The sequence below is a fragment of the Cervus canadensis genome, chromosome X, assembly GCF_019320065.1.
Source record: "Cervus canadensis isolate Bull #8, Minnesota chromosome X, ASM1932006v1, whole genome shotgun sequence".
NCBI classification, from domain to species: Eukaryota; Metazoa; Chordata; class Mammalia; order Artiodactyla; family Cervidae; genus Cervus; species Cervus canadensis.
The window spans coordinates 12,714,363-12,727,524 of NC_057419.1; the positions used below are offsets into that span (position 1 = coordinate 12,714,363).

The following is a 13,162-nucleotide window of genomic DNA, read 5'->3' on the forward strand; positions in this document are numbered from 1 at the left end:
AAAAAAACATCAGGATAGTAGAACACTTCTTAAGTCATTTCAAATTATGCAGATGACTGAAGTTTAGAGGCAAATCAAATTAAAGACGCTTTGCAGTGAAAGCGAAAAGAATGTTGTGGAAATTTTTAAATCACAGTGTGCTGAAAGTTGTTTCAAAACCTAGAAACATTGAATACAACCTTTAATTCCTTCATGCTTCTTGTTTGGTTTTAGCACTAAGCAAAATTTCAAACACATTTCATGAGTATATGAATATAGGAGCATAAACCCAAAACTGAATTAAATTAATTGCTATTATTTCATTTAAAGAAGAAAGTGTAAAATACAAAATTGCTTTATATAACATGTCACTTAAAGCATAGATGAGGATTTTATTTTTGCTTTTGATAAATTAAAACACTTACCTGGGTTTCATACAAGTGGGCAATATGAAACTGAACTACAAAGGATCATGGAAAAGGATTAATTACAATACAACTGAATTTACAGTAATGAATGAAAACAGATATTATAATATTTGAAACATTAAAAATGTTTAAAAAATAAATTGCAACTTAGAAGCATAACTTTTGTTTTTAATGTGCAAAAAACCATGAGCATGCTAACAAAATATAATTAAGTCATTAAATAAAAAATTAATCAATTTATTTTTAATTCTATGAAAATACATCAAAATATCAACAGTTAATAAGTACACTAAAATTAAATCAGCAATAGTAACTAGATATAACTTTTACAAAAAATATAACATTTAAAAATATATGTATCCTAAAACATATTAAAAAATGTTCACCTTAAAAACAGTAGTTATTATTTAAGACTCAACTATTAGTCTAATAGACTCAAATAGACTAAAACTATTTAATAGTTTTAACATACTCAAATTTTCTTCCTTTATAGATTTTTCCTTTATTGTTTTTTTCCTTATAATCTACTTAAACCTTTTTTCAAAAGTCAAAAGATTAGAGCAGTATTAGTAGACAAAAACATATAATTCCTTTTTTTTGCATCCTCAGAATTAGGTGAGTTTTTATTTAAAGAAGAAAAAAAAAGGCTTACCACCTAAAAAGCAAAATTATACAGTTTGTCTGAAAAAATTTTATAATGATAGAACACATCTGCTTCTTTTTGTTTTAAGCTCTTTCTGATGCTCTGTTTGCAATTACCAGAACATAACAGGTTCAATGAAAAGCAAAAGTATCAACAAAACAAAATTAGAATTACAGCTAAATTCCTGCTCTTTGAATTTTAAAAGGTTTAAATTTGTCAATAACAAATCCTTCTTGTTACGCTGTAAGCAGAAGAAACTCTCACAATTTTATAGAGAACATAAATATGGATTACTTTTAAGAAAAAAAGCTTACAGCAATCATGAAATTCTCATTAAGTACCAAAATGTTTCTTCTGTTCTTTGCTTCTCTTCCCATCCCAACTTCCTCTATCACTTTCTCTTAGTAGACAGCAGGAAGACTATATTCTCTTTAGGAAGCATTAAAAAAACCCCACCAATTCTTAAGTTCAGCACTTAAAAATTCTGATTCAGTGAGACTGAGGTATGAAGGCCTGGAAAACTGTCTCTTTTATAAATTCCCTCACTTTCAAAAAACTCCATATCAAGATTATTGAATACTACTTTCAATATCCATAATTTCCTCTATAAAACAGAAAAATTATCTTAAAATATTTTAATTAACTCTAAAATCAAATAACTTATGGGTACAAAGTCATTGATCTATGTAAGCGGTTACACGTTATCACAAGGTAACAAAATATCCATAAGAGAGAATGAAAATGTTTAGAGAAGAAAATACTATTATAATAATAAACAACAAAACACAATTTACAAAATTTTAGAAGTCTCACATAAAATAACCTCTTTATTTAATTGGTTAAGTAATTTTCTTTGTCCCCACTGTCATTTCCCAATATAAGGTCAAATACAGTTAATAAAAATTTCATCTCACTCCATTATTTGCGGGAAAGTAGTTTATAGGTAAAAATAAGGAGAAAGATAGGTAATCTATGTCCCATTTTCCTCATCTTTGTATCTATCTAATAAGATAACAGAAAAGATATCTAACTGTTGGCACAGTAAACCCTTATGAACATCCTACCAATTGAGTCTCAGGTCCTATATATCTGGCCTGATAATCCCATAACGTGCTAGTGTCATCTTTCATAAAGGGAAAAATCTCTCACTTCATTCTTAAAACATAATGTGAAAGAGGAGTATAAATACTTAACTAGGAAAATACATGACATGGAAATTTTCTAATACATATACTAAAACACTGACAACATTGCCAAAAAGTCTTAAAATCTAAACTTTATTACAAGAATTATTTTCAGAATATTAAGAATATATACTATCCTGAAGGATAATAATCTAATCAACGTTTTATGTCACCTAACTGTTCTCAAAAATATTAACTGGATACATGCATCTTTCCAGCTTGGAAAACAAAATGTGTTAATGTTAAAGAAATTATACATCAGTCCTTTTTCATAAACAAAAACACAATTGCCAGTTTGTTTTTTCTTTAAAACTTTACTTTGAATGCTTTGATCATCCTAATTTCATAAGCACAGGCTAAGAGAGTCAAAGAATAGTAAAGGTCTATGGAATACATAAAGTCTTAAAGATATTAAAAGAAAAAAGAGAAATAACTTATGGGTTAAAAACAGATACGACAAGATAATAATCGCCTTACTATACTGAGCATTTAAATAATATCTGTCATTATACTTAGCATGAAGTAAATACTCATTATATGTTACTGTTCTGTGAGTATTTTTATTCTTGGAATTTGAAAATAGAGCAGCGACTATTTTTATACTCACAGAACATTTTTTTTTTTTCACAGAACATTTTTATACTTATCAAAAATTATGCTGATGAACTACCTTAAAGTGTCTGAATCAAATTTGTGCTCTCCCATTCTTGTTCTCAATAACCAAAAGAAACAAAGGATATTTGAAAAGGGATTCAAATTCATAATTTAAAATGTCTCATGGATATGCTATTCCTCAAAAAGACAAAAAAACTAATATACATGGAAATACTTACTTTCAACACTGGATAAAGTACAGGGATTAGAGTCAATCAAAGCTAACTGAAAATGCTGCAAAAAAAAAGTGAAGATATTAGTGAACATAATTCAGAGATGCATAAAGTCAACATTTATATTGAGACTTTATCATTGTGACATGTAGTGTGAAATCATGTTACTTATAAAATTAAAATATAATACCTAACAAAAAAATACTGTTTCTCAAAATCTATTGCGGAAACAAGTTTTTTCAAGTTATTTCTATGGGAAGTTTTTCTGGAGGAAAAATGTCTTTACCAATGTATCTTATATCTATTTTTATTATAAAAAAGAAAGAAATTTCAGTATAAAGTAATGATAAAAAGTCGGTTATAAGAATATTAAAATGAGATTTGATTCAGGTCACTATATTAAAAAACTATGAAATCTATCAGTATCTTTTAAAACATCAGTGATTACCTTAAAATGAAATGTGGACTTCAGAAATGAAAAAATACTATTAGAAATCTCTTAAAGAATAAATCAAAGAGGCTTTTATTCATTCTTCACTATCACTGTACTTCAAGACACTAGAAAACTATAATTCACATTGAAATTCATCTAGAAAATATAGTTGTCCTTTAAAAAGGTACATAAACAGTGTAAAGCATAAAGGATCATTCATGAAACATTAAAATTCCCTACTACCTATCAAATAAGTCTATGTACAGTGCAACAAATATATATCTATAGAGAGTCATATTAGATGTATACTAATATGAGTAAAGCAGAACAGGTACATAAAAGAAACATGACTGAAAAATTAATTACTAACTAGTACTAATTAATATGATAGTAAATGCAAAACATAAAACACAATACATGTCAGATATATATATACAACTCACATGTATTTCTCAACAGAGTTATGACTTAAAACACAGATAATATTAAAACATGAAAATACTAGCTTTGATTAAACACTGAGTAACTAATGACCTGTATAATTATCAATATAAATGTCAGGGTTACACTAACTACTTAAGATACCACAGGCAACTGAATTTTTTTAAGTTAGGTGAGAAAGAATAGACCTCTATCAACCATTCCACAAAATATTCTCAGAAATACACAATTTTCAGAGCCTTCATTAATTTTTCAATAATCAACTGTAATAAGATTAAGTAACCAAAGAATTGTTCAAAAAGTCAACTATATAAATGTCTTTCCCTTATAAAATTTGTACATCTAAAATTGTGATAGACATACAAAAATTTTAAACACCAAGATGGACATGTAATCTAAAAAGTATCTTGTTTGTGAAAAGAATTATTCTTCAGTAAGTTTTAAGAACCATATTTCTTCAGAGTATCAAGGTGGAATCATCAAATGTACATAGCTATGATTCCTCAGCAAGCTATAATTAACAACAAAATTGTTACCCGATACTGTGTCAAAGACTGGTTATAAAAAGAATCACTTGTAAAAACAGTGTAGGTGTTACAAGCAGCCTGTTATGCTCATATACTTTTAATAGCACAACTTTTTCAACAAATGGTAGTTCTGAAATACTTACATGGAAAAGAATGAAGGCGGACTGATATGTTACAGGTAAACATGAAGAACTGAAACTATAAAGCTCTGAGAAGTGTGAAAATGGTTTTGGTGGATCCCAAAGGCACAGGCAACAACAAAAACAGACTAGGATTCTTAAAAATTAAAAACTTTTGTACATCAAAGAAAACTATTACTGGGAGGAAACAACTGAAATCATAGCTTTTATAAGGGATTAATACCCAGATTACACAAAGACACCAACTCAACAAGAAAAATCAAAGAACACAATTCAAACCTGGGCAAAGGACTTTGGTGTATATTTTTCAAAAGAAGGCAAAAGGTCAATTGCAGAAGGAAAGATCCAAATTAAAAAAAAAAAAAAAGATAAGATCAATTCATTTCCATTAGGATGGCTATTATCTTTATAAATGTCCATTTATATGTTATCTCTATATATATCCATTATCTTTATAAATAATGGAAAAGAGGCTTGGGCAAGATGTAGAGAGATTCTGCAACCCCAGTGCACAGCTGATGAGAATATAAAATATGCAGTCAGTGTGAAAAGTATAAAAATCCTCACAAAGTTAAATATACAATTCAGAAATTAGACTCCTAATTACATTCTTAAAAGAACTGAAAAAAGAGAGTCTAACAGACACTTTTGCATAAACAGTTACAGTAACATTATTCACAACCTTCCAAAAAATGGAACACTGAAAATTCCATCAACAAATGAATGCATGAAATTCCTGTGATAAACACATGAAATAGAACATTATGTGCCATAAAAAAGAAGTTCTATACCTTCAAGAACATGAATGAACCCTAGCAACATTATGCTTACTGAAATGAACCAGACATAATACTGTCTGATTCCACTTACATCGGGTAACCAAAACTGTCAAGTTCATAGAGTTAGAAAGTAGACTAGAAGAGTATCAGAAGCTGAGGGGAAAGGAAATTACTATTTAACATGTATAGAAGTTTCTATAAGAGATACTAAAAATTTGGGGAAATGAATACTGATGGTGGTTATACAACACTGTAAACATAATTATTGTCACTAAATTGTACATTTGAAATGAAGCTGATGGCTTCCCGGGTACAGCACCTGCGTGCCAATGTAGGAGATGCAGGTTCCATCTCTGAAAGAGTGCATGTGCCATGAAGCGACTAAACTCATGCATCACAAGTATTGAGCCTTTTGCTCTATAGCCCAGAACTGCAACTACTGAAGCTTATGTGCTCTATAGCCTGAGCTCCACAAGACAAGCTGCCACAGTGAAAACCTCGTGCAACAACAACAGAGAGAGTCAATAGAGAAATGCAATAGAGAAAAGCCTGTGTAGCAATGAAGACCCAGCACAGCCAAAAGTACATTAATAAAACAACATAGTTCAATGTCTTTTTAAACACATAAAATATTTTAGCACAATAAAATAATTTAAAAATACTGGAAAAAAATTTAGGCTAGCCTGAATGTAGTACATTTTAAAAACTTATTTAAAACATATGCTGAAATGGATTAATTTATTAAGATGCATGTGGCCCTTATATGGTTAATGCATTATTTCTTCTAATGCTCAGTTGCTCAATTGTGTCCAACTCTTTGTGACCCCATGGACTGTAGCCTGCCAGGCTCATCTGTCTGTGGGACTCTCCAGGCAGAATACTGGAGTGGGCTTTTATTTTCTTCTCCATTATTCTTCTATAAACATAGTCAAAAGTGTACAAAACATCCAGAGGATACAACACTACAAAAAACAAAAGTTTTGACCTTAATCAATGCCCAATCAGGGTTGTGATATGATATAGTTATGTAAGATACTACCTCTCAATAAAATCATTTGATGGGTATATGTCAACTCTCTGTACCATTTTCTAAATTCAAATATTTTTTATGGTAGTTGCTTTACAATGTTGTGTTAGTTTTAAGTGTGTAGCAAAGTGACTCAGTCATACCTATACACACATCCATTCTTTTCAGATTTCTTTCTTATATATGTCATTACAAAGTACTGAGCACACTTTGCTTGTTAATTATCCTTGTCAAGTCCTTGTTAATTATCTATTTTATATACCAATTCAGTCCAGTCACTCAGTTGTGTCCGACTCTGCAATCCCATGGACTGCAGCACGTCAGGCCTCCCAGTCCATCAGCAACTCCCGGAGTTTACTCAAACTCATGTCCATTGAGTCGGTGATGCCATCCAACTATCTCATCCTCTGTCGTCCCCTTCTCCTGCCTTCAATCTTTCCCAGCATCAGGGTCTTTTCAAATAGTCAGTTCTCCGCATGAGGTGGCCAAAGTATTGCAACTTCACCTTCAGCATCAGTCCTTCCAGTGAATACCCAGGACTGATCTCTCCTTTAGGATGGACTGGTTGGATCTCCCTGCAGTCCAAGAGACTCTCAAGAGCCTTCTCCAACACAGTTCAAAAGCATCTATTCTTCGGCGCTCAGCTTTCTTTGTGGTCCAACCCTCACATACACACGTGACCACTAGAAAAACCATAGCTTTGACTAGATGGACCTTAGTTGGCAAAGTAATGTCTTTGCTTTTCAATATGCTGTCTAGGTTGGTCATAACTTTTCTTCCAACGAGCAAGCATCTTTTCATTTCATGGCTGCAATCACCATCTGCAGTGATTTTGGAGGCCCCAAAATAACGTCTGTCACTATTTCCCCATCTATTTGCCATGAAGTGATGGAACCGGATGTCATGATTTTAGTTTTCTGAATGTTGAGCTTTAAGCCAACTTTTTCACTCTCCTCTTTCACTTTCATCAAGAGGCTCTTTAGTTCTTCTTCACTTTCTGCCATAAGGATGGTGTCATCTGCATATCTGATATTTCTCTCGGCAATCTTGATTCCAGCTTGTGCTTCATCTAGCACATTTTATACACAGGAGCATGTAAATGTGAATCCCAACCTCCCAATGTAAATTCCCACCCCTTGCCTGAAACCATAGGTTTGTCATCTACTTCTATGACTCTACTTTTTTTTTTAATTGCATGATAATTTACTATGATCTGAAATTTTTAAGTTAATAATAAAATCCAAAACAGGAAAAACATTTTTTACTCAGGAACATCCAATATTTAACACTTTGAATACTGCTTTCATTTTCATCCATTCTGCAGAACTAAATACATATCCTTACTGTGTTACCAGAGGCAAGTCAAACCTATTTTAAAATATATATATTATTTAAAAATATATATTTAGTAACTGCTTTCCTCTTTTCTTTTCCTGCTTTTCCTGACTATTTGAAAAGACCCTAATGCTGGGAAAGATTGAAGGCAGGAAGAAAAGGGGAAAACAGAGGATGAGATGGTTGGATGGCATCACCAACTCAATGGACATGAGTTTGAGTAAACTCTGGGAGTTGATGATGGACAGGGAGGCCTGGCAAGCTGCAGAAAGAGAAGCATAACAGTCCCACTACATACCATAGTACACTTTAAAGTCTAACTGATCTTGAAAACATACTAATGGTAATCTGAGATAACAAAGTCATCTAAAGAAGTAAACTGCCCTTGAAGGAAATACACTTCTAAGATGACAGTATTTAATTATTATTATAGTAACACTCCAAAAAGTGTTTGTATAAAAAGAGATTTGTATAATTTGAAATCCCCATCTACATTTAATCTCTGTATTCAAAATCTTAAACACAAAAAAAATTTCCACAAACTTTTGAAAGCAGTAGGAATATGTATTACTACTGGAAAACAAATCTCAAACATAAAATGTTAAATATTTTGAAACAACAATACTGTTGCAAATCTTGACAACTCCTGATACCAAAAGCAAAGCAACAAAAGTGAAAAATAAGCAAATGGGACTACATCAAAGTGACTGAACAATAATAATACATATATATGCCAGTTAGCAAAAAAAAGAATAAAGTAATGCCATTTGCAGCAAGGTAGACAGATATAGAGAATACTGTACTTAGTGAAATAAGCTGGAAAAAGACAAAACACTGTATAGTATCACTTACATGTGTAATTTTAAAAATATTATAAACAAATATGGGCTTCCCAGGTGGCTCAGAAGGCAAAGTGTCCACCTGCAGTGTGGGAGACTTGGGTTCAATCCCTGTGTGGGGAAGATCCCAGGAGAAAGAAATAGCAACCTACTCCAGTACTCTTGCTTGGACAGTTCCATGGATGGAGGAGCCTGGGAGGCTATAGTCCGTGTGTCGCAGAGTCAGACACAACTAAGCAACTTCACTTTCACTTTTCATAAGCAAATATATAGTAAAACAGAAGACTCTTTTTTATAAGGAAACAAACCAGTGGTTACCAAAGGGGAGAGGGATAGGTAGGTTTGAGCACATCAGAGGGATGCTTTCAAGAGCTAAGCAATGATATATTTGCAGCCATTATCTTACAATAATGTCTAATGGAGTATATATAATCTATAAAAATACTCTAACACTATGGTATACACCTAAAACTAATAAAAGCATCCTAACATTCTGTTTTCATACAAGCTGTCAGAAGTTTAAAATAGGGCAAAATTGGCACAGGAAGGAAAAATTGCATACCCCCCAATTTTTTTGCTAAAATTGGCATCCTTTGAAGATCTGTTACTCTTTACCTAAACGAACTTGCCTGCTGGCTCACATGGTAAAAGAATCCACCTGCAATTCAGAAGACCCGGGTTATATCCTGGGGTCGGAAACATCCCCTGGAGACAATAATGGCAACCCACTCCAGTATACTTGCCACAGACAGAGGAATCCATGGCATTGCAGAGTTGGACATGAATGAACAGCTAACATAATAAACAAAGAAAGTGCATATAAAACTAGTTCTGCTATACATGAGAAAGCAAAAACACTTTTTTTTAAATGATAAGGCAGTGAACGTTATCTAACTTTGCCCTGCCCAAGTAAACAATAGTTCACATATTGCCAATTTTCTTTTGCTCTCCCATATATTTTCAGAAAACACATAAAATGCCGTATGATAACATGTTACAAAAAAATTACACTGTATTTAACTTATTTTCTGCTGTGAAACATGTAAGTATTTTTGATAGGTTAATGTAAACACTTTGAGTATATAAATAAAAGGAGTTAAAGTATAGAAGGTGTGACATAGTTACTTTACATTTTAAATTCACTGACCTCCTATAGCATACAGTTTGATAAACTATATTATAATCGTATAGAAAATTACTGATAAACCCAATCCCATTCTCTGAACCAAATGTGTTTAACCATGGACTTATTCCTCAGCTACATTTATATCCAACCTGTGTTTGATCTAAATTCTTTACAGTCTACTTGCAATGTTCTTGGCTGAATTTCTGTATGCTCTCAGGATCATTCCTATATAAACCCATAAATTGCCAACACAGGCTGAGGAATTCAGTACTTTAAAACCTGAAAGAATTAAGGAATTAAATGAGTATGGAGCACAGTAAGGAATTTACTCAGCTGGTCTGCACTTCCACATACAAAAGAAAGCTATAGTGTTAAGAAACTTCTGAGAATCTCTTAAACCTTTAGAATATCCTGCCTTACAAGTGTGCCTTTGAATACATAGGGCCTTGAGTGATAAGATAGCTTATTCTAACAATATTATACATTATGGAGACCTAACGTTGTCAGCTCAATGCATAAAACAGCTGGTTGAGTCACTAAAACTAAGGCCAGTCAGATGGCTCTATCTATACCAAAGTTCAATACTATACACATATATACACTGCATGGAAAAGAGCAAAACCCTGGAAATGCTTGGTGAACTTCTCCGGCTGGCAATACTCCTTGTATGAAACTAAACATCGTTTCAGGGAGAATAAAGTGCTATCCACATGATTGTAATGACTTATGACAGTGGACTTTGGCACTCCTAACTCTTTGTCGTCTTTTTCCTTTGAAATTTTCATTTGCATTTTCACTCTAATAAACCATAACTATCAACTGTTTTATGAGTTCACCAACCTCTGCCAAACCACTAACCTTGAGGTTAGTAGTAAGGGAGACCTTCAATCACATTAGTTGTTAGGTAGCCTTTAGTTCACATTTTCCTTGTTATTGAATTTAGCTTTACGTTAGATGCACATATGCACACCACCAATTAAGACAGTCTGGAATACATCTCTATGGGGGTAAGAGCAAACATTCTAGAAAATCATAAATTCTCAAAATTACAAGCTTTTCTCCAGAAACCTGAATTCTTTCAAAGAGCAATGCTGACACGTAGGGAAATCTCATTCCCATTAAAACCTTGGAAAGCATAAAATGACAGCACAAACCCAGAAATTAAAAAAAAAAAATTAAATAGTGACAAATATCTATTAAAATAAAAAACATTTAACAATTATGTACTGTTTTTTAAAATGATGTTCATATTTACCAAGTAGCAGTCCACACCCATTAAAAGATAAATACATCTATTAAATACTTTCGTGATGACACATGTCATGCTATTAAAAACAGGCAGATTTCTAATCAGACACATAAAATAATAGTAAATAATTCAATCCCAAGACAGCATCACTAAGCAACTCTTTATTGCAATAGTGGCTAGTCACATACTGGAACTGTTTTACATATACTCAGATGAAATAAAGATCATCAATATCGACTAATCAAAAACATCAGTATTAACATATTATTAAAGTATACAAAAGACTAAAGCACTAAAAAGTTTTCCTGTAAATATTACCACTCTGTCTACTTTGTATGTTGAAATCCAACTATTTTTCCCCTTTAAGTTCATATGCTAAAATCACTCATTTTATAATAGCAGTAATATAAATTCTAACATTTCTCAACACTTTGTAACATTTACAACAAACACACACACATAAATACCAAGCAGTGCGTATCTAGGAAAAGCCCCAACCACCTACCTTTAAACTAGATTCATAGTCTGTGTTCACTTTGAACATAAGCCCAAGTCGTAAATGAATCTCCTTTGCTCGACAAAAGCTGGGCTCAACATAAAGCACCTCCTGAAATGCTTTAATTGCCCTTGAAAAATACAAATGGAAGAAAGTATAAGATTAATACTAACTATATCTGCCTAGGGAGTACACAAAATACAATGATTATACAATTTTAAAAGAAATGCCGACTTTAAAACACTGTGAACGAATAGTACAATTATTAGAAAACTCCTCTAATTCCTCACATCATTTGGCAAAACTGTAAAATAGATTTATTAACTTTTCTGTGTAAATAGCTAATTAAAATTCTCTGAAACAACACAGAGAAGACAATACGAGAATGACATGAAGCTAAGAAGATTAATCTTCTTCTATACTGCTCCACAGAAGTATATATTAGAAGGCTTCAGTTCAGTTCAGTCACTCAGTTGTGTCTGACTCTTTGCGACCCCATGGACGGCAGCACGCCAAGCCTCCTGTCCATCAGCAACTCCCAGAGTTTACTCAAATTCATGTCTGTTGAGTCAGTGATACCATCCAACCATCTCATTCTCTGTCGTCCCCTTCTCCTCCCGCCTTCAATCTTTCACAGCATTAGGGTCGTTTCAAATGAGTCAGTTCTTCCCATCAGGTGGCCAAAGTGCTGGAGCTTCGGCTTCAGCATCAGTCCTTCCAAGGAATATTTGGGATTTATTTCCTTTAGGATGGACTGATTGGATCTCCTTGCTGTCCAAGGGACTCTCAAGAGTCTTCTCCAACACCTTAGTTCAAGGCCATTAATTCTTCAGTATTCAGCTGTCTTTATGGTCCAACCCTCACATCCATACATGACTATTGGAAAAACCGTAACTTTGACTAGACAGACCTTAGATGGCAAAGTAATGTCTCTGCTTTTTAATATGCTGTCTAGGTTGGTCACAACTTTTCTTCCAAGGAGCAAGTGTCTTAATTTCATGGCTGCAGTCACCATCCACAGTGATTTTGGAGCCCCCAAATATAAAGTCTCTCACTATTTCCATTATTTCTCCACCTACTTGTCATGAAGTGATGGGACAGGATGCCATGATCTTAGTTTTCTGAATGTTAAGCTTTAAGCCAACTTTTTCACTCTCCTCTTTCACTTTCATCAAGAGGCTCTTTAGTTTTTCTTCACTTTCTGCCATAAGGGTGGTATCATCTGCATATCTGAGCTTACTGATATTTCTCCTGGCAATCTTGACTCCAGCTTGTGCTTCCTCCAGCCCAGCATTTCTCATGATGTACTCTGCATATAAATTAAATAAGCAGGGTGACAATATACAGCCTTGACGTACTCCTTTTCCTATTTGGAACCAGTCTGTTGTTCCATGTCCAGTTCTAACTGTTGCTTCCTGACCTGCACACAGATTTCTCAAGAGGCAGGTCAGGTGCTCTGGTATTCCCATCTTGTTAAGAATTTTCCAGTCTGTTGTGATCCACACAGTCAAACGCTTTGACATAGTCAATAAAGCAAAAATAGATGTTTTTCTGGAACTCTCTTGCTTTTTCTATGATCCAATGGATGTTGAAAATTGAATCTCTGGTTCCTCTGTCTTTTCTAAATCCAGCTTGAACATCTGTAAGTTCTCGGTTCACGTACTATTGAAGCCTGACTAGGAGAACTTTGAGCACTACTTTTTTATCGT

The 13,162-nt window shown here is 33.1% G+C and overlaps 1 protein-coding gene across 8 annotated transcripts in view; it reads right to left on the reverse strand.

The window, feature by feature from the left end:
- Nucleotides 1–13,162, reverse strand: part of LOC122434312 (lysine-specific demethylase 6A-like) — a 168,111-nt gene that overhangs the window by 77,505 nt on the left and 77,444 nt on the right. For 7 of the 8 annotated variants that reach the window (XM_043457497.1, XM_043457503.1, XM_043457502.1 and 4 more), the window contains exons 6-8: nucleotides 11,463–11,583; nucleotides 3,068–3,122; nucleotides 405–439 (exon numbers count right to left, since the gene is read on the reverse strand). In XM_043457497.1, the coding sequence (XP_043313432.1) occupies nucleotides 405–439; nucleotides 3,068–3,122; nucleotides 11,463–11,583 (211 nt within the window). The remainder of the gene's footprint in view (nucleotides 1–404; nucleotides 440–3,067; nucleotides 3,123–11,462; nucleotides 11,584–13,162) is intronic. The other variant, XM_043457501.1, reaches the window with a different exon arrangement.